The sequence below is a fragment of the Polypterus senegalus genome, chromosome 10, assembly GCF_016835505.1.
Source record: "Polypterus senegalus isolate Bchr_013 chromosome 10, ASM1683550v1, whole genome shotgun sequence".
In the NCBI taxonomy this organism is placed as follows: domain Eukaryota; kingdom Metazoa; phylum Chordata; class Cladistia; order Polypteriformes; family Polypteridae; genus Polypterus; species Polypterus senegalus.
Genome location: NC_053163.1, coordinates 160,749,441 through 160,775,196, shown reverse-complemented (window position 1 = coordinate 160,775,196; position 25,756 = coordinate 160,749,441). Strand labels below are relative to the sequence as shown.

At 46.0% G+C, this 25,756-nt stretch overlaps 1 protein-coding gene across 2 annotated transcripts in view; it reads left to right on the top strand.

Moving 5' to 3' along the window:
* palm1a (paralemmin 1a) overlaps positions 1-25,756 on the top strand; it is a 132,372-nt gene that overhangs the window by 50,862 nt on the left and 55,754 nt on the right. For both annotated transcript variants that reach the window (XM_039767151.1, XM_039767152.1), the window contains exon 3: positions 20,968-21,048. In XM_039767151.1, coding sequence (XP_039623085.1) covers positions 20,968-21,048 — 81 coding nt within the window. The remainder of the gene's footprint in view (positions 1-20,967; positions 21,049-25,756) is intronic.

Genomic DNA, 25,756 nt, shown 5'->3' with positions numbered 1-25,756 from the left:
ATTTTTCCTTTAAAATGATACATTTACTCGGATTAAACGTTTGATCTGTCATCTACGTTCTATTACAAATAAAATATTGACATTTGCCATCTCCACATCATTGCATTCAGTTTTTATTCACAATTTGTTTAGTGTCCCAACTTTTTTGGAATCCGGTTTGTAATAAAAACTGGATTAATCCGTTCCTGGGCCCCACAAACTCCATCCATCCATTATCCAACCCGCTATATCCTAATACAGGGTCACGGGGGTCTGCTGGAGCCAATCCCAGCCAAACACAGGCGCCAACCCACCGCAAGGCACACACTAGGGAACAAACCACCGGTCTTTGGAAACAGGACACGGGAGAACATGCAAACCCACGCGGGAGGACCCGGAGGGGTCTCCTAACACACACTAGGGATAATTTAGGATTTTAACAGTAAATTCAATGGATTTTAAGGTAACATTTTAACAAATCCACCCAACCTGCATGTCTTTGGAGCCAACCCAGCCAACACAGGGCACAAGGCAGGAACAATCCTGGGAGAACATGCCAATTTAGAATCACCAATCCTCCTAACCTGCATGGGAGGACCCGGAGGAAACCCACGAACCGGGAGAACTCAAACCACTGCGAGGCAGCAACCCGGTCTACCACTGCAGCTACCACTGCGCCACCGTGCCGCCCATTTTAACAAATAATAATAATAATATTTGAATAAAAATGTAAATTAATAACATTAAAAATATAAAATCCTGTATTTACCTTGCCTCTCCGTGTATAACAACACTATGGATCCCAGTCGTTTTCTTAAAGTTCTCAAAGCACCCTACTGGCTCCTTTTGAGCACCAGTACCAGGCGTGCCTCTCACTAAATCATCGTGGAGGACCTCAGCTTTCTCATAGATTATCGTCTCAGAAATCACATCACCAGTCAGCTGTTTTTCATTAATCCGGACTAAGAGGAGTTTTTCCATCTCTTCCACACTTTTCAGTCTCCTAGAGGTCAGTGTCAACGCCTTTCGCCACATCAGCTGCTTTGATAGCTTCTTTATTTTTCAGAATCGTACAAACAGTCGATTTAGGCATAGTAGCGAGATCAGCCACACATGTCCTGCCTTCATGCTTAGCGATACGATCTTTCTTAACTTCAATTGTAGCTCTAACAGCTTTCCTCTTACTCTTATTTTCCTCACTACACTTTTTAGGACCCATGGCGAATACACTAAATTGTTATTATATATAAAAAAAATAACACAAAACAGGCACAAAAACATAAAATTAGCAGCGAAAATCACACGAGATGCTTTCACTAGAGCTTCAGACAACAAACTGAACGACAAAGCGTATGGGTGGCCTGAGCGCTAAGGAAATGTACGTACAAACTCACACGAACAACGTGCTGGGCGTTCAGATTCCGGGGCAAAATTTGCTCACATTTTTCATTCCGATTCCAAGTTGTTCGAGTTCTGGGGCGTTCAGATTCCGGGCGAAATACTGTACTTCTGATATCACTAGTACAGTAAAATACTCCCTCGCGTGCCTTCTGTTGTGCCAGTCGCACCAATGTCCGACACGCTCGTTTTCGATTGAGAGTCCTGCCGAGCCACTAAGTCCATCTTGTGCCGTTGTGCCTCTGAGGTCATTTTTGATGAGTTTTAACTTGGGGGCAACAGTCATTGGCATAGTCAGCAGTAACATGGAAGCCGTGCCAACGTCACTGAAAGCAGATGACAGTCCACAGTGACCAATCAGCCAACAACAATTCATACAAATAATGAGCTCAAAGTGCTTTACATGTTGAAGAAAGAGAAAAGAAGACAAAGTAAGAATTCAAATAAGAGAACACTAATTAACATAGAATAAGAGTAAGGTGGTCCGATGGCCAGGGAGGAGAGAAAAAACAAAAAAAACTCCAGACGGCTGGAGAAAAAAAATAAAATCTGCAGGGGGTCCAAGGCCACGAGACCACCCAGCCCCCTGTAGGCATTCTACCTGACATTAATGACCTCAATCAGTCCTCATGGTATTCAGGGTTCGCATGGAAGGACTTGGTGATGACGGGCGGTCACGTGGACTTCTGGCCTTTAATCCATCAATGTAAGAACATCACTGTGATTTGATCAGGTGGTGATGGTGCAGGTCACCACTACAGACCACCGGAAAAAGAACAGAAGAGAGAGTAGGGGTCAGTACGGATTTGAGAGCCACCATGAATAATAGATGATAATGAATTGAATATACAGAGCATCAGGATTAAATTAAAATGAAGTTATGAGAAGGCCATGTTAAAGTAATGAGTTTTCAGCAGTTTTTTAAAATGCTCCACCGTATCAGCCTGGTGAATTTATATCATCAGCTCTTTCAGATTTGAGGTGCCTGACAGCAGAAGGCCGCCCGCCCGCCTCACCACTTCTTTTAAGTTTAGCTCTTGGAATTCTAAGCAGACCCTCATTTGAAGATCTGAGGTTACGATTTGGAGTGTAAGATGTCAGACACTCCGATATATAAGATGGCGCAGATTATTGAAGGCTTTGTAAACCATCAGCCGTATTTTAAAGTCAATCCTGAATGACACAGGTAACCAGTGTAGTGACGCTCAGGCTGGCGTGATGTGCTCGGATTTTCTTTTCCTAGTTAGGATTCCAGCAGCTCCATTCTGCACTCGTTGCAAGTGATTGATGTCTTTTTTGGGTGGTCCTGAGAGGAGTGCGTTACAGTAATCTAGACGACTGAAAACAAAAGCGTGGATTAATTTCTCAGCATCGTTCAACGTTATAAGAGGTCTGACTTTAGTTATGTTTCTTAAGTGAAAAATGCTGTCCTAGTAATCTGATTAATTAGGGTGAGGCAGAAAGGATGGACGTCTTTGAAATGGCTAGAACTCACCACTAGGTGGAGTGACAGATGTGCGGTAGGTGGCGTTAGGTTCGTGAAGTCTTAGCATTTTTTTTATTTTCATTTTAGTTGAAGCCATGGAGCTGTGGACGATGGAACACCACGTTTTTGCTGTTTTGTCAAGAACAACCAATCTATTACCGCAGTTCAGCGTGAGTTTCGTTGCCATTTCAATATCCACAGAAATAAAGCTGTTCCCGCTCGTAACACGATCCTACGTTGGGTTAAAGCACTTCGTACACGAGGTACACTAATGAACAAAAGACCGCCGGGGCTACACGAACGCACGCCCCTGAAAATGTGGAAAGCGTACGACTAACCCTGCTGCGCAGTCCAAGGCGATCTGCTCGGAAGCATTCATCTGAACTTGGCCTCAGTAATCGTTCGGTAAGACGTATTTTGCATTTAGACCTGCATTTCCATCCCTACAAATTGTCAAATGCTATTTCAACATGAACTCAAATCTTTCAATAAATTTGTTTGTAAGAAAAAATTAACAATTTTGTGATTTCGTGAAAAACGTCCGTCCTTCCTGCCTCACCCTGTATGTGATTTAAAATTCAGGTCCGAGTCAACAGTTACCCCTAAATTCTTTACCTCCGTCTTGACTTTTTCTCCCAATGCATCAAGTTTATTTCTAATAACCTCATTATATCCAATATTGACAATCACTAAACTTTCAGATTTTTTCTTTATTTAGCTTGAGAAGTTACTATTCATCCATTCAGAAACACAAGTGAGACATTGGGGTCAGTGAAACAACAGAGTCGGGGTCATCAGGCGCTATTGATAAGTACAGCTGTGCATCATCCGCATAGCTACGGTAGCTCACGTTGTGCCCCGAGATAATCACACCTAACGGAAGCATGTAAATCGAAAAGAGCAGCGGGCCCAGGATAGAGCCTTGTGGACCACCATATAGAATATCAGGGGTCTTTGAAGTAAAATTACCACAACTACTACAAACTAACAGTTCAGCTACTTCAAAAACAGTCCACTTGGTTGACAGGATGGATTGAAAACACGCAACGAAATGACAACAATTGAGACCACAACTCGACTTGATGTTCTTTTGGGCTGAATGGCCTGTTCTCGTCTAGAGTGTTCTAGAGTGTTCTAGAGCACAGAACACTAGCGTTCAAAGAGAAGATGGGCAGCAGCATACAATTCATCTTCATGGCTGATGGTAACAAGACATTGAACGTGGAGGTCACTGCACTGTGACTGTGAAACTGCTGTTTTAGTTAAGTTATGAAACATTTTCTTAAAAATCTATAAGTAAGCTCGTAGGCCTTTGTACTTCGCACAATCTGCACAATCCATCGCTACGCCATAGGACGGGAGGCTGCTGAGCATGTGAAGCTGAGGAGTGTCTGTCTGTCAGTCAGTCAGTGATTGTCCAACCCACCATATCCTAACACAGGGTCACGGGGGTCCGCAGGAGCCAATCCCAGCCAGCACAGGGTGCAAGGCAGGAACAAACCCCGGGCAGGGCGCCAGCCCACCGCAGGGCACACACAACAACAGCATTTATTTCTAGAGCACATTTTCATACATGCCTCGCAGTTAGGAGACCCGGGTTCGCTTCCCAAGTCCTCCCTGCGTGGAGTTTGCATGTTCTCCCCGTGTCTGCGTGGGTTTCCTCCCACAGTCCAAAGACATGCCAGTTAGGTGGATTGGCGATTCTAAATTGGCCCTAGTGTGTGCTTGGTGTGTGGGTGTGTGTGTCCTGCGGTGGGTTGGCACCCTGCCCAGGGTTGGTTCCTGCCTTGTGCCCTGTGTTGGCTGGGATTGGCTCCAGCAGACCCCTGTGACCCTGTATTCGGATTCAGCGGGTTAGGAAATGGATGGATGGACATTTTCATACAAATAATTGAGCTCAAAGTGCTTTACATGATGAAGAAAAAGAGAAATAAAAGACAAAGTAAGAATTAAAAATAAGACAACACTAATTAACATAGAATAAGAGTAAGGTGGTCCGATGGCCAGGGAGGAGAGAAAAAACAAACAAAAAAAACTCCAGACGGCTGGAGAAAAAAATAAAATCTGCAGGGGGTCCGAGGCCACGAGACCACCCAGCCCCCTCTGGCCATTCTACCTAACATACACACCAAGCACACACTGGGGACAATTTAGGACCACCAATGCACCTCACCTGCATGTCTTCGGACTGTGAGAGGAAACCCACGCAGACACGGGGAGAACATGCAAACTCCACGCAGGGAGGACCCGGGATGTGAGGGTCTCCTAACTGCGAGGCAGCAGCGCTACCCACTGCACCACCATGCCGCCCGTTGAGGAGTATGAGGAGCGTAAATGTTTTGTGTACAGTATGGCCACCTTCAACATATCTCTCTCTATATTATCAATATATTGAAGAAATAAATACAAATAAAGCGAGAAATAAAATGAAAGCATTTCTTCATCGATTTCATTGCTGCCGTGACTGTCCACATCATTGGCAGTTGACCCCACAGGTTGTATCTTCTGTCCCCACTGCCTACCAGAGACACTCTGTTGGTGACAGAGATTCCCATTTTCTTTTTCCGTGGTGGTCTCCCCCAGTCCAGGGTTCAAGTGCCGTCCCAGAGAGGCATTGCCTGCTGAAGATCCTCCTGTCTTCGGTCAGATGTGACTTCACCGACTCAGCAGCTCTGATGGAATAATAGCCAGCAAAGCAGGTGGTGATCAATGACAGGAGGTCTGGGTGAATGGAGAACGGCCAACTAGCTGTTGTGCTGCTCTTCATCACACAGAAAGCCCATGAAGGACACAAAGCAAGGCGAACCACAAGTCTCAAAGGCCGCCGGCCTCCATTAGGGCACTAGATGGATTAGAAAAGTGCTGGCGGCGCTGAGCCCCGAGGCGATGCTCTCTAATGCGTTTATTGATTTTATTTTCTCCTCCTCCTCCTCCTCTTCCTGTCCCGGGGAAATCGGAAGGATGAATTAGGCTGCACATCCTCTGCCTCTCCACGCTCTGATTCCCCCACTCCTTCTGTTGAGGCTGTGCACGAATTTGTCAAGGAGAGAACTGAGTTGGCACTTTTTGGACAGATAGACGCTTTCTTATAATAAAATAAAACGGACACACCTCCAAGAGTGTAACATCTTTCAGTTTCTCTTTAGCTGAACCAATCGGTCGCTAGAATATAAGAAACCTGACAACTGAGAGGAGGCCATTTGATCCTCCAGGCTTGTTTGTTTAGCTGCCAGTTCAGTTGTCCCAGCAAGGTTTCAACATCTTGATAGTTTGTTTCTGATTCCCACAATTCTTGGCCTAATCAAGCGCTTCCTGACTTCACTTCCCCTTAGTCTCCACTAGGTGTCTTCGAGTACGTGATTACCTGTTCAGTTAAATCCCCAAAGACGTGCAGGTTAGGTTGACCGTAGTCTTGCAAGGCCACACTTATCATCGGTCCATCTGGAGGCAACCAGGAGGGAATTGTGCTGAAAAGTGGGAGGGGATAAATAGGCGACTCACCGAGTGTCACTCTCCTAAACCAATCGGACGCTTCATGAAGGCGGTGCTCAAAGTAGGGGCGGGGATTTTGAATTGCAAGGATCAGCGGTGCTCCCGTGAAAAGAGTTTTTTCCTGGATCAACTGTATCAGTGCCTGTGAGGATTTTTAAGACCTGGATGAGATCCCCACGCAGTCTCCTCTGCTTGAGACTAAACAGATGTCACAGTAGGACTTGTCCTAAAGTCCTCGTCACACTTGGTCACTCTCCTCTGCGCAGCGTCAACTGTTGTCAGGTGGAGACCAGAACTGCACACGTCACTACAGATGTGGTCTCACCAGTCCATGATATCGTCGGTGTCATATTTTCTGGTTTTTATTTCTTTCACATGGCGTCGTGTGTCACGTGACAGCAGCAGCCAGGCTATCACATGATCATCTTCCTCCTATTGGTTTCAGTGGTACTTCAGGGTACTGCGTGTTCTGATTGGTCAGAATTCTCATTGACCTGGCGCTGGGGTGTCCAACTCCGGACCTGGAGGGCCGCAGTGGCTGCAGGTTTTCATTCTAACCCGTTTCCTAATCAGGGACCACTTACCTTTTCCCTTCCCTCTTTTTAAGGACTCAGTCCTCTGAATTGATTCCTTTCTTCATTAAATGACAGCCAAACAGAAATGAGACGACAGATGACCAGCTAAACTGGGGCTTCAGACTCCAACCAATTTCACTCGGATCACTTTCTTAATGAGAAGCTGATTATTCTTGCTGTTAATTAAAGCCGTTATTTAATTCCATGCCTTTCGCTGCTCTCATTTGGCCACAGCAGACATTTCCCAAACTGTTGATTTTCTGTTTTCTTCCAAGAACACCATCAAAATATTTTGGTGACCTGAGAGATCATCCTTACCGAGACCACCATCACCTTTCTTTATTTTCAGATACTAGCCAACCCGCGGCGTAGCATACGCCGCATAATCAGGCCGCTTTTTAAATGATTTTTAAGCACAGAGGAAAAAATAAACATTTGAAAAATTGTTTTCGCGCTTTCTCCTTTCAAAGCGAAGGACGGGGTTGAACGGCGCTCGTTCAGTACGCACTGCCCGCTTATGTGCCCGCCCCCAACTCCCTACCTGTGTACAGTCCACACGCACCTGTGAGTCACGTTGACTGTCAATTTTCCAAACACCGCCTCAGTCGGTTTCCACGTTGATTTTTCATTGTTCTTTGCGGTTCCGGCTGCTTTTTTTTTATATATATAATCCATCAAGTCACCCGACCATGGGGGGGCTTTACAAAGGGTAGGGACGTAATCAGTGCGAGCGTATGACCCGCACGTACTGGGAATTTCTCGTTCGTGGAGAACAATTGGAAGCCGCGGTCTCCATCACGAATGGGGTTCAACGGCTTACCTACGCCGGGTAGACACACGTTGATCCATTCAGTGTAGCGCGCGTGCAGTACCGGACATACAAGTGCATCACAGACCTGTTAATGCTCAATCTCACGTGGCTGAAAGCCACTTGTCCCTCTAAGAATTTGGACGCCGACCGCTGTTGGGTCGTGTAACTATTTAGCAGGCGGGAGTCTCGTTCGTTTTCGGAAATAAGCATCCAAATCGCTCCACCAGGCATGCACAACCACCCACAGAATTGAGAAAGAGCTATCAATCTGTCAATCCTCTCCGTGTCCGGGCCGGGTGAGGTTTCCTGTGTTGAGTCAAATGAAGCAAAAGGATTCACACCTGGTGGTGCCCTTCTGTCAATTCCTTTAAGTTTCAGCTTTGTAACCATACTCCCCCCTGAACCCAAAGGCTTTGGTTACCCGGTTGGCTGCCCGGCAGGTCATGGGAATGACACCACCGGATCGCCTGTTGCTGGGCCTGCATTGGTGAAGCAGGTGAGACGGTAATGAAACAGAGGCACAGGGCTTATTGGCTTTTAAAGACTGCTTCCTTCATTGGGTTTTAACCAATGCACAGAACGAACCAACACACAATCGTCCGTGCGGCGCTCAGGGTGGAACGGGAGGAGAGGAGAAGGACGTCCACTCCGCTCCCTCCGTCATGCTAGTCTGCTGATTTCTCGTTCAGTATGCACTGCCTGCTCATGTGCCCACCTTTAACTCGTCACTCGAGTCGTTGTCGTCTTTGTACAGTCCAGATGCACCTGTGACTCACGTAGACTTTTCATTGCTCTCTGCGGTTTTGGCTGCCTTTCTATATATAATCCACCAAGACACCCGACCACGGTGTGTACAAAGTGCAGGAGCATCTAAGAAGACGCATGTTTGTCACGGATGCGAATTGCTGTATGTAGCGTGTAAAACAGTTTGCTATGATGCACGCGTCGCAAGGTCGTAACGAAAACTCGTTTTTTAAAGACTGCTCACTTCATTTTGTTTTAACCTCAGTTGTAAAGGAACGTTTTAAGGATCCCATGGGATACCCCTCACAAACAGTTTTACACGTCGCATATGGTGACTCACCTCCGCAAGAAACACGCCTCCATTAACAGTCAATGTGGGTCGGAGCTGCATGTGACCTCTACAACAGACGAATATAAATGACGCCGGTTGTTCTGTGTCGTCGCGTCCGAGTTGGTGGGCGTGGCTCTGTGAGTTGTCGTCGTATCCAATTGGTCTTGGAGTTGGTGGGCGTGGCTCCTTCCTGCGTGCGCCATAGGTGTCTCACTTGTCGGCGGCTTAGTGAATCCACGCCCCTTCCGGCGTGCTTTCCATGGTTGTCTTGCCTTAGTGAATTATATATACAGTCATGTGAAAACATTAGGACACCCTTTGAAAGCATGTGGTTTTTTGTAACATTTTTAATAAATGGTTATTTCATCTCCGTTTCAACAATACAGAGAGATTAAAGTAATCCAACTAAACAAAGAAAACTGAAGAAAAGTCTTTTCAAGATCTTCTGTAAATGTCATTCTACAAAAATGCCTATTCTAACTGAGGAAAAAGATAGGACACCCTCACATGTATTCCCTCTTAAATTGGCTCAGATCTCACACAGGTATATCACACCAGGTGCACATAATTAGTAGATCGTTACTCTGCATGTTGAATGAGGCTTGCCCTATTTAAACCTCAGACATTTAGTTTGGTGTGCTCCTGACTGTTGAAGTGAGAGTGAGCACCATGGTGAGAACAAAAGAGCTGTCAGAGGACTTCAGAAAAAAGATTGTAGCAGCCTATGAGTCTGGGAAGGGATTTAAAAAGATCTCAAAGATTTTGAAATCAGCCATTCCACTGTCCGGAAGATAGTCTACAAGTGGAGGGCTTTCAAAACAACTGCCAACATGCCCAGGACTGGTCGCCCCAGCAAGTTCACCCCAAGAGCAGACCGCAAGATGCTAAAAGAGGTCTCCAAAACCCTAAAGTGTCATCTCGAGAACTACAGCAGGCTCTGGCTACTGTTGATGTAGAAGTACATGCCTCTACAATCAGAAAGAGACTGTACAAGTTTAACTTGCATGGGAGGTGTGCAAGGAGGAAACCTTTGCTTTCCAAGAGAAACATCGAGGCCAGACTGACATTTGCCAGAGATAAAGTTGACAAAGACCAGGACTTCTGGAATAATGTTCTTTGGACAGATGAGTCCAAAATTGAATTATTTGGACACAACAGCAGAGGACATGTTTGGCGTAAACCAAACACAGCATTCCAAGAAAAGAACCTCATACCAACTGTGAAGCATGGAGGTGGAAGTGTCATGGTTTGGGGCTGCTTTGCTGCAGCAGGACCTGGTCAGCTCACCATCATAGAATCCACGATGAATTCTACTGTGTATCAGAAGGTGCTTGAAGAACATGTGAGACCATCAGTTAGAAAATTAAAGCTGAAGCGGAACTGGACCATGCAACATGACAATGACCCAAAACATACTAGTAAATCAACCAAAGATTGGCTGAAAAAGAAGAAATGGAGAGTCCTGGAATGGCCAAGTCAAAGTCCAGATTTGAATCCCATTGAGATGCTGTGGGGTGACTTGAAAAGGGCTGTACGTGCAAGAAACCCTCAAACATCTCACAGCTGAAAAAGTTCTGCATTGAGGAGTGGGGTAAAATTTCCTCAGACCGATGTCGAAGACTGGTAGATGGCTACAAGAACCGTCTCACTGCAGTTATTTCAGCCAAAGGAGGTAACACTCGCTATTAGGGGCAAGGGTGTCCTATCTTTTTCCTCAGTTAGAATAGGCATTTTTGTAGAATGACATTTACAGAAGATCTTGAAAAGACTTTTCTTCAGTTTTCTTTGTTTAGTTGGATTACTTTAATCTCTCTGTATTGTTGAAACGGAGATGAAATAACCATTTATTAAAAATGTTACAAAAAACCACATGCTTTCAAAGGGTGTCCTAATGTTTTCACATGACTGTATAGATTGTGTGATGGGCACTTGTGTCTCATTATTGTTTGGCTGCTAATTAAGGAAAAAGCGACAACTAAGGAGCCTGAGTCAAGTGAACTCAAAGAAAGACAAAAGAAGTGAATTAGCAGCAGAAGCTGGTCACTAATTAAGAAGATGGTTAGAATGAAAACCTGCAGCCACTGCGGCCCACCAGGAGTTCGACACCCGTGACCTTACTTCTGTATCCTGCACTGGATAATTCAAAGCAAACGTTACGCACTTGTGTTTAATAATTAATGGCGACAAATGGGCGAAAAGCAGGCAGTTAGGCTGCGCTTTGGATTTTTCATTTTCATTCCTTTGGTTTCTTTTTTTGTTCACTGGCATCAAGTTCACTTCCCCTGGTGTTTAGCGCTCGCTGTAATCCCGTGAGACTTTGTTCTTAATTGTCTGAGCATATCGCCCCTCGATATACATTCAACACTTTTTATAAAATAACCTAACAATGAGAACCGTCTCTCCAGATAAACCCCTAAATCCTTTTCAGAGGTTGCTTCCAGTAGCTCAGTCTCCTTAGAGTGTTTCATAACCGACGTTCCTTTTGCCCACGTGTGGCACTTTGGATGTTCCTACGTTAAACTGCACTTTCCAGGCGTGTGACCAGTTCTGAAACGTGTCCACGTTTTCCTGAATCTTTCAATCATTCCTTCGGTTTTAGTGCCATCTGTGAACTTCGCAAGTGTTTTAACTACACCTGAATCGACGTCATTAATGTCAATCGGAAAAAAGTAAAGAGGATCTCAAGGCCGAGACTCCGACCTCACGTCATTCTCCTCTCATCTGTCCTCTTTGTCTCCTGTCGGTTAGCCATCTTGAGCCGAGGTTTTTGTGGGTCACCTCTGCTGCCCGCATCTTCTTTTCAATGTCAGAATGAATCTTCAGTGCAGGGCTGCGTCAAAAGCTTTTGGGAAGCTGAAGTCAATTCTGTCGAAAGCTTCTGCAGTTTCCATGTAAAATATTGGCTTGGCAAGGTCTTCCTCTCATAAACTCATGATGGCTGTTATTTACTATCCTATTGTCTTATTGGTACTTTTCTAAATTATTTCCTATTATAGTTTCCATACTTTTCCAGTGTGATAGTAATGAGACTTCAGACATCATAAAGGTTTGGGGAAGCCACCCATATATTATTTACCAGCTGCAAAAGTTTAGTATTATTTGTTCACAAGACAGAGTTGATTATTTGGATGTAAGATGGCGGTTTTAAGGGCTGAGAAAGGAAATGATGTCATCAGAGGCGGCAGAGCCGGAAGTGATGTCATTAGAGGCGCCAGAGCCAGAAGTGATGTCATCAGAGGCGGCAGAGCCGGAAGTGATGTCATCAGAGGCGCTGAAACCTGGTGAGATTTCCCGGGAATGGTCTGCAAGAAACTGAGAGAGACAGTCAGCACACTCTGCCACCCCCTGGTCGGGTGTAGTATTACAGTTCCCCAGGCCCTTTAGCTGTCTCCTAAACGCACGTGTGTGACACCAGACTTACTGGATTCACGTCTGCGAGTTTCCAGTCCTCCAGTACTTCTCCCCTTTCTCAAGTGATAAACCTAATTAGGGTTTGGAGACGGCGTCTTTCGCAATTGAGAAAATCCCATCAGGTCCAGGGGTCTTATTAGTCTTTATTAGCGTATGGAGGGCTTGAAGCACATCTGACCTTTTGGTTTTACGGATTCAGAGTTTGTTTTACTTCTGAATGCCGCATTCGCCTTTGCTTCTTCCTTTACGAATCCTTAGGCAAAATATTTGTTCAGTTCATTTGTTGTTTCCTTCTCATGATTTTTCCTTTTAGGCCTAGAGGGGGATGGGTGGTCTCGTGGCCTCGGACCCCCTGCAGATTTTTGTTTTTTTTTTTTTCTCCAGCCGTCTGGAGTTTTTTTGTTTTTTTCTGTCCTCCCTGGAACATCGGACTTTACTTTTATTCTATGTTAATTAGTGTTCCCTAATTTTATTTTCTCATTTATTTGTATCTTTTTATGGGCAGCACAGTGGCGCAGTGGTAGCGCTGCCGCCTCGCAGTAATAAGACCGGTCTGGGTTCGCTTCCCGGGTCCTCCCCGTGTGGAGTTTGCATGTCCTCCCCGTGTCTGCATGAGTTTCCTCCCACAGTCCACAGACGTGCCGGTCAGGTGCATTGGCGATGCTCAATTGTCCCTAATGTGTGCTGCGTGTGTGTGTGTGTGTGTGCCCTGTGGTGAGCTGGCGCCCTGCCCAGGGTTTGTTTCCTGCCTTGTGCCTTGTGCTGGCTGGGATTGGCTCTGGCAGACCCCTGTAGTTAGGATACAGCGGGTTGGAAGATGACTCACTGACTGACTCACTCGTCACTAATTCTCCAACTTCCCGTGTAGGTAGAAGGCTGACCCCATCTTCACAAAATTTGGTAGGTGGCTTCCCTGCGCTAACCAAAACTTATTTCGGTAGTATGACGCCACTTTTGGCCGCCATATTGAATTTTCCAAACATCACTAATTCCCTAACTTCCCGTGTAGGTAGAAGGCTTAAATTTGGCAGGCTTATTCCTTACAGCTTACTTACAAAAGTTGGGCAGGTTTCATTTCGAAATTCTACACGTAACGGTCATAACTGGAACCTATTTTTTCGTCCATATACTATAATAGACTTCTGCTCGATAGCCGTGGGAGGCGTAATTTAGTGCCTGCCCATATAAGACCGTCCGTGAGCGGCAATCCAATAGAAACACTGCTGCTAAATATTCACGGGTGAAGGACTGTGCTTATGCAGCGGAAGATGAGATGGTCAGGGTGGTGTTTGGCACAAACTCAGCGAAACTGCGAGAGAAACTTTTAAGTGCCGGGTCTTAGCTGACATTACATACAGCCGTGGACATCGCACGACATGGCACCAGCACAGCTGGGAACCTTCAATGCATGAACACCGAGCAGCTCACGTGAACAGTGCATAGACAAAAAGCAACAGTTCCAAAGAGAGCTGAACAAAAACCGAATTACACAATTGAGAAGGCAGCAAAAAAATATGAAGCGTCTGACACATACAAGCATATTCATAAGTGCAGCTACTGCGGAAACAAAGCACACGGTGGAAAAAGTGAATGTCCCGCTAAAGGAAGACAGTGTAAAAAAAAAAACCTGTGCATGCAGCGTGTCACGTCTCACATAAAGAGGAAGAAGAGCTGTTTATTGATGCAGTAAGAAACGAATCGATGAATGAATGAAACCTGTCATCTTTACAACGGTTGACAAACACGGAATGTAACTCGAACACAACACATCCTACAAATACGAACCTGATTGAAAGAAATAATGAGAATCAAATCCTTGATGAGAGTAACACTCAGTAACACTCACAAAACAATTACATTGACAGTCATGTTACGTTATTTTTAAAATGTTTCCTTTTCTTTTTCATTACTTCTTCAACACACTACTTCTCCGCTGCGAAGCGCGGGTATTTTGCCAGTTCTACAATAAAATAAAATAAAAATAAAAAGAGGAATAAAAATCATCACCCTGAAAACGAATAGTAGACATCACGCAGTATATGTGTACCTAATGTCAGGTCAATAGGTCAAACGGTGTGTGAGCGACAGGTGATTTCAATTCCTGGACAGACAAACGGACAGCCACGTGGCATATTATAGAAGAAGATTACTTGTTTTCGGGTATTTTTTTCTATAGTGAAATCCGCCTTTAGTATGCAGTACAGTTCCTTATGGATCACTTCTCTTACACAAATGACATAATTATAACAATATTCCTAATACAGGGTCACGGGGGTCTGCTGGAGCCAATCCCAGCCAACACAGGGTGCAAGGCAGGAAACAAACCCTGGGCAGGGTGCCAGTCCACCGCAGGGCACACACACACCAAGCACATACTAGGGACAATTCAGGACCCCCATTGCACCTAACCTGCATGTCTTTGGACTGTGGGAGGAAACCCACGCAGACACGGGGAGAACATGCAAACTCCACACACGGGAAGCAAACCCTTACTGCAAGCCAGCAGTGCTACCACTGCGCCACCATACCACCCTACTATCAGTATTTGCAATATATAATTTTGCAATAAATGTTAAAAAGCATTGTAACAATCGCATATTAATACAAATTACGTGGGCTATTTCATAAATGACGCACACACTGGCAGCAATACAAAGTGAGTACGGCAGTCCTGATGCAAAAGGCATCACATGTAGTTAAAGACTTGAGAAATCGCATTGTGTGTTAGTTACATTATATACCGGTAGTTATAGTTTTCCTGTTTGAATAAAAACATACACAATGTTTGATGTGCATTAATGTACATTGATGTAGCTAACCCTAGGGCCCCATTAAAAACTTACGCCCCTGAGATGGTGTCTTGAGTCGACCTTCATGGGCCCGTGTACCCCCAGGGTCAACTTTAGGGTTTTTGCTTTCCAAAGCAGCAGTGAAACCAAGGAGTCTTGAAGGCAATTACATTAATGCTAATTGTAGAGCGTGGCGGGGTTGTGGAGTGCGGTTATTTGTCTACCCAATTGGAGATCCATGCGAGTCATGAATGCATAATGATGATAATTCTTTACATTTATATAGCACTTTTCTCACTACTCAGAGCGCTTTACATAGTGAATGGGGACCCACTTCAACCACCACTAATGTGCAGCTTCCACCTGGATGATGGGATGGCAGACTTCTATCACCAGTACACTCACATGCAAATCTAAAATGATGGGGATTGGGATGGGGTGCTGGGGGGGATAGGCATATCTGGGAAAATCAGGATTAAGGGGAAATGGAAAGCCACCGCCACCCAATGCCAATGGATACTTCAGCTAAAGCTGTGACTTCGGTGTCCTGGGTTGCTGTCTAGTTTGACTATATGGTAGAGTCGTCTCTGTATAGCCACTTGCTGCAGCCATCAGAAAAGGAACATCCTCATAGATCAGGGGTGTACAACTCTTGGTGGTCCCAGTGGGCCGCAGTGGCTGCAGGTTTTCATTCTAACCACCTTCTTAATTAGTGGGTAGTTTTTGCTGCTGATTAACTTGCTTTTCCTTAATTGACGTGACTCGGACACCTTAGTTGTTTCTTTTTCCTTAATGATCAGCCAAACAATAATGAGACACAAAACATGACCAGCTCACCCGAAAATAAAGAAAGGTGAACGTCTCGGTCATGTCGGTCTGTTCAGGTCACCAAAACATCTTGGCGGTGGTCCTAGAAAAAACAGAAAATTAACAGTCAGAACAAGAGCAGCAACAAGTCCTGATATTCAATAACGGCTTTAATGAACAGCAAGAATGGGTTTCTCATTAAGAAATTGGCTAGAGTTTGATGTTCCAGTTTAGCTAGTCATCTGTTGGCTCATTTCACATCTCATTTCTTTTTGGCTGCCATTGAATGAAGAAACGACTCAATTGAGAGGACTGAATCCTTAAAAACAGGGCTATTAAAATGAAGGGAAAAGAGGTTAATTAGCAGCGAAAACTGCTCACTGATTAGGAAAAGGGTTAGAATGGAAACCTGCAGCCACTGCGGCCCACCAGGACCGGAGCTGGACACCCCTGTCATAGGTGACGTCAAACGTTTGACTCCGCCCACACTTTAAAGCGGCATCTGCGCGTCAGAGATAACAAAAAGCCACCAAGTCTAAAGACATGAAATCATTCAGGAAAAATAAAAATAAAAAATAACACGTGCTACCAGGACTTACCGTTCATCGTATGTCTTTTTAGGCCATGTCTGTTTGTCCTCAGGAAACAACGCGACATCCCCAAGAAGACCAATTTTATTGGAATGTGACATACACACTTCAACTACATGCACGTTTGTCAAGACAGTTCCGTTTTCATTGAATTACCTTGAACAGATCGTGCTCTACACACATTTCAAAGTCTTCCACGGAAAGGCGAATTTGCAAACGGCTTGTTAAAACAGAGAAACATTCTATGCGACTTCAATTATAAATCAGTTTTCTGTTTCAATTTGACCTTGAAAGCCATTACACCAACTACTATATTTTGTAGATTTTCCACTTATTCACCTCCGACGATCGCTTCTGACGGCAAAAAAGATTCTCGAAACACCAGCGCGGGAAGGCAGGGGATGTAGCGATTTGCGCGCGCGCGGGATGGGACGGGACGGGGCGGGGCGACAATCCTCCAGCGGTAAGATGGGCGCGCATGCGCGTAATCTACGTCCGCAAGCGGTTTATGCATTACGAAGTCTTCTCAACGGCTTGAGCGCAAACAGAACAGAAGCGGTGCGTCTACACCTCAGTCCTCCGGATGTTTTAATTCGAAACAGGTAAGTTAAACGATTCTTCTCACCGTTTAAGTATAAAACACTTTCAAAGAAAGCAGGACGTTATCTAGATATGAACAGAGAAGCCACTGCGCGCGGAGTTTAGAATCGTTTAGTCAGTACTCCTCTTACACTAAACCACTTTCACTGCTGAATTATCTGCAGTTTATAACGATTTACTATCTCACTGACACTGTAATGTGCTAAGTGCGATCAAATGACTCGTCGAAAGCTACAGTCCTGATTTCATGCGTCCCGATAAGTAACTGAAATAAAGTACTAAAAAAAAAAAGTCGCAGTTTTAACTGGCTACCCATCTAATACAACATTTCTCTGCCGACGCACGCATCCTCACGATGTGTTTAGAATTGCAGCTCCGAAACTCCACGGATGACCCCCGTAACCCGCTCTTCGTATAATAGCGCCGTCCAAAAAAAGCTTGATTAAGAACTGGTGTTCAATTTGAGAAGCACCGCGAGGACAAGCAGAAAGCAGACCAGCACAGAGAGCACTGCCATTTGTTTGCTTCCACTTGACGCGCTCTGTGCAGTCCTGCAGGGTCCCTTTGTCAAAGGGTTCGTTTGTTTTGGATCTGTGTCCTGATCCCTTGATGATGAGGTAAAGCAGGCATTGAACAACTACGGGTGGGCTTTATTTGTGGACATACATGCTACACAAGTGTCCCCTTTTGAGACTTTGAAAATCTGGTCATCCTATACTTTACCATCAGTGGGCCCAATTCACCTGATGGCTGTAAGGGTCCCTCGGTGTAATAAAGTTTTAGTTTCACTTCTGTTATTCCATCACATTTGTCATAACTAGATAGCTTTGAAGAATACAATACAATGCAATACAGTTTATTTTTTGTATAGTCCAAAATCATGGGCTTTACATGCCCTGCCTTTTGACAGCCCCCGAGCCTTGACTCTCTAAGAAGACAAGAAAAAAGTCCCCAAAAAAAAGCCCTTGGAGGGACAAAATGGAAGAAACTTTCCGAATGGCAGTTCAAACAGAGACCCCTTTTCTTGGTAGGTTGGGTGTGCAGTGGGTGTCAAAAAAGGGAGTAAATGCAACACAATACACAGAAGGGAACACAAGTAGCCGGAATTCACTTCGGCCCGACCTGCCCAGGATCAGAGTGGGAATTCATTACAAAAGTTGTGCTTTTTATTTTAATTTGGGTTATGGTTATTGTCAATTGTACAGTAAATTGTCATTGAGTTTATATGGGTGTGATTGGCAGTGGTTCCTGTGATGGGCAAGCCTCAGCCCTTTGCCTAATCCTAGTGAGGTGGCCTTTGGCCACCAGAACCCTGAAATGAATTGAGAAAGACCCCCATGACCCTGTGGTTAGGATATAGCGGGTTAGATAATGGATGAAGTTCTAGAACTTACGGACTGAAGAACACATCTGAATGTCTTGCCATGTGTACGATTTTTAACTTCAAATGTGACCCCTTGAAACTGTTCATTCAGTTTACTAGCAGCCACTGGTGTACACCTTTACAAATCCTTCTTCTTTAATGTTACTTTACTGAGCTTTGTGGTTCCTTGTTGCTCCATTGCCTGAGGTAAAACAATCTTTCTAGGTGTAGGGATCTCTTCATATAAAATAAATTCTTTGGTCTTTGAAAAGGTTCAAAACAGAAATCGTTAGTTTCTAGTAGGCTACCTAACAGGAGATGGCAGATCGAGAAAGCCTGAGCACGAGAGTCCTTTAAAATCTGGAGCCCGCTGGGATTTCTCTGTTCATGCCTACTTATGGACCAGATCTAAATAAAAGAAACGTTCTTGATGAAACCTTCATGTGGATGCCAGACCCTATGGCATCGTTCTGGCATGTTTGGCCCCTTGATTTCTAAGGATGTAGGAGAAAACTACATTGAAACATTAAATTGTTGCTTGAGTAATAAGAGCTCCAACATCTGGAGATGACTTCTCTTTAAGAAATTGGGTTAAAAAAAAAACCAAAAAAAACTGCAGCCATTTTGCAGACCCCTGGTCTCATTCAAGGAGCTTTCCAGAATTTGTCATCGCCAATACACTGCACTTTAAACAACGTCACCCAAGGCAAGGTGAACTTTTGACAAGGTCCATGAGATGATCCACTCTGATCCGGTGCTAATTAAAGCCCACATGGTGCCCTATGCCCCTCAGTGGACAACATAGCACAGACAGGGTGGGGAGATGTAAAAGTCTGGAGTGCCTGTCACTTGAGTTACATAAATGACGCCCGTCAGGTGACACTGCCCTGGGCGTCTGCCTGTGTTGCCTAAGAGGCAGTGGTGCTGTAAGAATTATGTTCCTGGACTTCTCTAGCGCCTTCAACACCATCCAACCTCTCCTGCTCCTTAGGGACAAGCTGACAGAGATGGCAGTAGATTCACACCTGGTGACATCAGTGGACTATCTTACAGACAGACCTCAGTATGTGCGTCTCGGGAACTGCAGGTCTGACATTGTGGTCAGAAGCACAGGAGCGCCGCAGGGGACTGGACTTCCTCCGGTCCTGTTCAGCCAACATACATCAGACTTCCAATACAACTCGGAGTCCTGCCACGTGCAAAAGTTCACGGACGACACTGCTATGGTGGGCTGCATCAGGAGTGGGCAGGAGGAGGAGTACAGGAACCTAATCAAGGACTTTGTTAAATGGTGCCACTCAAACCACTTACACCTGACCGTGGTGATATCAGCGGTAGGAGTGATGGAGGTGGGATTACATCAGGGATCGGATCTGAGGCCTTTTATTATTTGTAATGGTGATGGACAGGCTGACAGAAGAGATTAGAGAGGAGTCCCCGTGGACTGTGATGTTTGCTGATGACACTGTGATCTGCAGGTTGAGGAGACCCTGGAGAGGTGGAGAGGAATGAAGGTCAGTAGGACCTCCAAGACAGAATACATGTGTGTGAATGAGAGGGAGGTCGGTGGAACGGTGAGGATGAGGGGAGGGGAGTTGATGAAGGTGGATGAGTTTAAATACTTGGGATCAACAGTACAGAGTAACGGGGATTGTGGAAGAGAAGTGAAGAAGAGAGTGCAGGCAGGGTGGAGAAGAGTGTCAGGAGTGATTGGTGACAGACGGGTATCAGCAAGAGTGACAGGGAAGGTCTACAGGACGGTAGTGAGACCAGCTGTGTTATATGGGGTGGAGACGGTGGCACAGGAGACAGAGCTGGAGGTGGCAGAGTTAAAGATGTTAAGATTTACATTGGGTGTGACGAGGATGGACAGGATTAGAAATGAGGACATGAGAGGGTCAGCTCAGGTTGGACGGTTGGGAGACAAACTCAGAGAGGCGAGACTGCGTTGTTTTGGATGTGCAGAGGAGCGATGAGGGGTATATTGGGAGAAGGATACCAAGGATAGAGCTGCCAGGGAAGAGGAGAAGAGGAAGGCCTAAGAGGAGGTTTATGGATGCTGTGAGAGAGGACATGCAGGTGATGGGGGTGATAGAACAAGATGACAAGAACAGAAAGATATGGACGATGATCCGCTGTGGCGACCCCTAACGGGAGCAGCTGAAAGAAGAAGTTGATGTGATGCACCCGTTAGCAATGAAACACCTGAACTCAATCATTTGGAGGGGCGTCCACTTACTTTTGCCCGTGTACTGTAACATCAGCTGGTGATGCACTCGGGTGTCGTTTCACCTGCCAAAGCTCACAGTGTGGAAATCTGGAGATTTCTGTTCTATATGATGGTAGCAGCATAAAACAGCAGCAGTCGGCACCAATGCCTGATGGGTCCTGGCACTGGGGTGTTCTTTATATGCCCATAACAGTTTTCTCTGTGAACTCAACTTCTTCTACCACATTCCAAAGACCTGCATGCTAGATTGATTAGTCCTAGAAAACTGGTCTGGCGTGAGCGTGAGCGCGAGTGCTGTGTGAAGGCCTCATCCAGGCTTTAGTATCTGACTGTATGTGTTTTTGTTTATTTCCCCTTTTAGGAGAAGCGGAAGCGGCAAACTGAAATTGAGAACAAGCGAAGACAGTTGGAGGATGAGAGGAGGCAGCTGCAGTATCTTAAGGTGAGGATGTCACTGTCACCATCCTGCATGTCCATATCCCAACGTGGTAGAAGTGGCCTCTCCCCTATCCTTGGTCCATTTCCACGTCTTACACTTGACCGTTTGGTTTCAGTTCCTGCACTCACCTGCTCTTGAAGTTCTGACACTTTGGTTTTAACTGCCATTAGGGTGGCTCAGCTGGTGCTCTGGTAAAGCTACAACAGCTGATTTCAGGAAACCATATCTGAGATATGGTGGCCCTGAAGGGTGACGCACAAAATGAAACATGGTGACGCGCAGAATTAAATTTGGTGCCGCACAATTAAACAAGGTGACGCACACATTCAAAATGAGGTGACGCGTTGGTGATGCGCAAAATTAAACAAGGTGACGCACTCATTCAAACGTGGTGACGTGCAGAATTAAATGTGGTGACGTGAAAAATGAAACAAGGTGACGCACTCATTCAAAACAAGGTGACGCACTCATTCAAACGAGGTGACGCGCAGAATTAAACGAGGTGACATGCAAAATCAACCAAGGTGATGCACACATTCAAACGAGGTGACATGCAGAATTAGAGATGACGCGCTCACAGTCAGAGGGGTGATGACAAGTATAAGTGTACGGAAAGGGGAGGTACCTTGGCAAAACTAAAGGAAACCCTGATTGGTGGAAAGGTTTGCCTGTCAGTCTACAGGGGACGTTTCCGGTTGAGTTGTGTGTTGAGTGAGGGAAAGTTAATATGGCCTTCTTTTTTCCAATGACATTGTTGGGATCACAGTTTCCGATGTATGCACGTGACGTTGTACGTTAACAGGCGGACATCCATTTCCCCCAATCACGCAAGAGTTATATAAAAAAAACAACCCCAAAGTAAACTGGAGGTGCTCTCCATTCATAAAATACGTCACTGGCACACAGCACTGCCCACCATGAATGTCCCATGCCAATCACGCTCACCGTTTGCTAGCTGTCCAATCCGGTCCAATCTTTAAAAGATTCTATTTCTCCTGCTTTTTTTATACCCAAACCCCTGTGACGATGTGGGTTCTGGCTCCACACTCCCATTGCTGTTGGAAGCACTTGAACCCAACACCGTCGATAATGTAACCGAGTGAGCTAGTCAGTGGAGGCAAATAAACAATTGAGCAAGGGGTGGTGCAAAAAGTGCAATAGTGCTTTTATTTAAAAACCAACAAAACAAGTGTTCAAATAAATAGTGCAGTTCATTCAAAGAGTCAATAAATAATCCATAAAAGAACGTGGGAGTAAAACCAATATATAAAAAAAAAACAATCCTTTAAAACCAGAGGTTAAAATCTTCTCTAGGAAGCAGTCTTTAAAACAACAAATCCGGTGCATCGTTTATTAGCGTCTCACCTGCTTATCCCGTTTGGGCCAAGCAGCAGGCAAGACGCTCTCTGCAGCTGCCCTCCTCTACACTTTCGCGAGACTGGAGACCTCCCGATCCCTGGCTCCGGTATGGCACTCATCCCAGTCCCCGAGACTTGATGTCCACCAATGACCAGGACGCACACATTGGGGACTCCGCCACCAAGCCTCCCGACTTCTGCTGCCTTTCCGCGGCTTCTCTGCGGCCCGTCGCTTTCACCTGATCACTCCCGCTACATGGTCGCTCAGCGGGAGCAACCTCAACTCAAGCACCTGGGTGTCGGCCTAACACCCAGCTTCCTTGCAGCTGCCCATGAGCGCTCGATTGCGCGCTCACCACACGCACGCTCCACGTGTTTGTCTCTCCTGCACCGCATGCTTCCTCGCTCCCTGTAACCTCCGTCCTCTTTCCTTTCCTTTCCTTTTTCTCTCCAATCGTTTCTTTTTCACCTTTTTTCCGCAAAACCGACTCGCGCTTCTTTTTAAAACGTGAGGGGCCATCACAGCTGTAGCATTAGCCACGGGAGCAATCACGAATGTGGGCAGTTCCTCACCTGTGCACACGGCGAGAAACGCCCACATCGACGACTGCCCGCGGCTCGCTACAACAACGCCCCCCTCACGAAGCCGCCTCGGGTGCGGTGATTATTTAAAATGAAAGGCCCTTTCTCCACGAGCTGTGGACCCATAACACCACAACCCCTCCAAGGTCGTTTCCAGAAAAAAAATGTTTAAAAAGTAAAAAATCCACGGCCCAGACTCCCCTGAGTGAGCGGCATTAAAATTTCAACAAGGGCCCATTGCTAATTTGTGCTTTTAATATGGCCAGCCAGCCAGCCAGTCGGCTCCATCCGGTCCTCATCAACGCCAGCTGTTGGACGGGGGGTCTCCTGCAGAGGAGGCAGTGCCAGGTGTCAGTACACACCCTCCATGTCTCTGTCATGGTGAGAATCCGACTGACAAACCTTAGAGGAGAAAAGAGGAGCAGAAGGAGTGAGGACATGTTGGAAAAGACCCTGGAGGATAAGTGAAATGGGTAATAATACAGGGAGACTCCCCTGAAAGAGGCCCCTGAATATTCTGTAATGACTCTCTTTAGGACGAAGCAACGTGCAGTGTGCTCCTCAGTATGTGGAGCTTCGAATGAGCCGGGATGCCCCTGTGTCGGCGCGATGAGGTGGGTACTGGACAGCCATTTGCAACTTCTGGGTGCATCCTGCCTGTATCCGTTCACTCAGTCAGGATGGTGGTGTTCAGTATTAAGCAGCGCGTCTTCATGGTGCAAACCTATCAGGTCACCAAGCGACGTCAGAATCAACTGGATGATCGTGAGTTAGCAGAAGGTGACTTCCAGCAAGATGGAGCAACGTGTCACACATTGGCAAGGAGCCTGGCAAAAACGGAGTCCTTCAGCAACAGGGTCATTTCAAAGGGGCTCTGGCCACCACGGTCGCCGGATCAGACACCACCAGACTTCTTCCTTCAAATGAAACACAATACAATTTATTTTTGTGTAGCCTAAAATCACACAAGAAGTACCGAAGTGGGCTTTAACAGACCCTGTCTCTTGACAGCCCCCCAGCCTCGACTCTCTAAGAAGACAAGGAAACCCTTGTAGGGGAAAAAATGGAAGAAACCTCAGGAAAGGAAGTTCAAAGAGAGACCCCTGTCCAGGTAGGCTGGGTGTGCAGTGGGGGGGTCTAAAAGAAAAAGTGGGGGTCAGTACAACACAATACACAGAACAGAACAAATCCTCAATACAGTCAGTCAGTCAGTCGGTACCAAACCCACTATATCCTAACACAGGGTCATGGGGGGCCTGCTGGAGCCAATCCCAGCCAACACAGGACGCAAGGCAGGAACAAACCCCGGGCAGGGTGCCAGCCCAGTGCAGGGCACACACACACACCAAGCGCACACTAGGGACAATTTTAGAATCGCCAATACACACAACCTGCATGTCTTTGGACTGTGGGAGGAAACCCACGCAGACACGGGGAGATCATGCAAACTCCACGCATTGAGGATGCATGACGCGAACCCGAGTCTCCTTACTGCGAGGCAGCAGCGCTACCACTGTGCTACCGTGTGGCCCAATCAATACAGTATAAAAATAAATATATTACAAGTAGGAGGAGAATTTAACAGTAGGTGGTATCCCATAATATGATTTGGATTTGTTCAGAGCCCTGGAGACCTCCGCCATCAAGCTGCCTCCCCCTATTGGCCATTCCACAGCTGGGCCAGCCAATCCGATGAAAGGACTCCTCTACCTGCCAATTCCTGCCATCCTCCATCAGTAATGACTTGACCTTGGGGAGGCAGAATAATTTGGCAGGTGGGCCGTGGCACCGAGTGGCACATTTGAGTACCGAAAAGTGAAACAGAATAAGTGAGGGTGAGTAACAAATTCAAACTCTCATGTTACTGATGTTTTAGTGCTGATGACTGACAACAGAGATGCAGTCTGCACGGTTAATCAGCAGCTCTAGTCAGGGTGTGCTAAACTGAAGTCGTGAGTCTTCAGCTTGAGACCGAAGGGGCATCTCTTATAGTAGCAGGCAGACCACCCCACAGTTTAGGGGGGTCCTGTAACTAAAACCTCGACCACCCACTGTTATTTTATTAATCCTTGGGATCCTAAGCAGACCAGCATCTTGAGATCTTAATGTGTTCTCTGGTTTGGAAGTCATGATAAGCTCAGATAAGTAAGCCGGACCTCGGCCATTTACGGCTTTATATGATAAAGGGAGGAAATGTCTATCAGAACGAGCCTCACGCTGTGCAGGATTAGAAGGAAAACCTCCAGCATGTAACTGCTGCTATTCCCCTCCACCGAGACGCTTGCCGATAGGCTCAGGAACATGGAGCGCCGCGTCGAAATGTGTCTGGCAGAAAACGGAAACCACTTCCAGCATCACATGTAATGCAATCGATTCCACAAACGTCACGGTAGAGAGCGGATTGTTCAGGGTCAGATTAACGGGAGTTACGACACAGTACTTGGGGTCTTTTTCGAGTGACTGTCCCTGTACTAAGAATTAATGACATTTGTGTGGCACCTTTCTTGATGCCCAAAGTGCTTTACATTGACAGTGGGCAGCCACTTCAGTCATCAGCAATTTGCAGTGATGCCATTGCTGTTATCTTTGTGCCAATGCACTCACCACACATTAGCCTTGAGGTGGCGACCAGGAGAGCTAGGAGATGATTAGGGGGCCTCGGTGATTGAGATCATGGTGGGTAATTCACCCAGGGTGTCAAGAAACACCTAATGCCCAAGGATTTTTTTTTTTATGAGTCAGAACTTTAGCTTTACGGCTCACCCAAATGA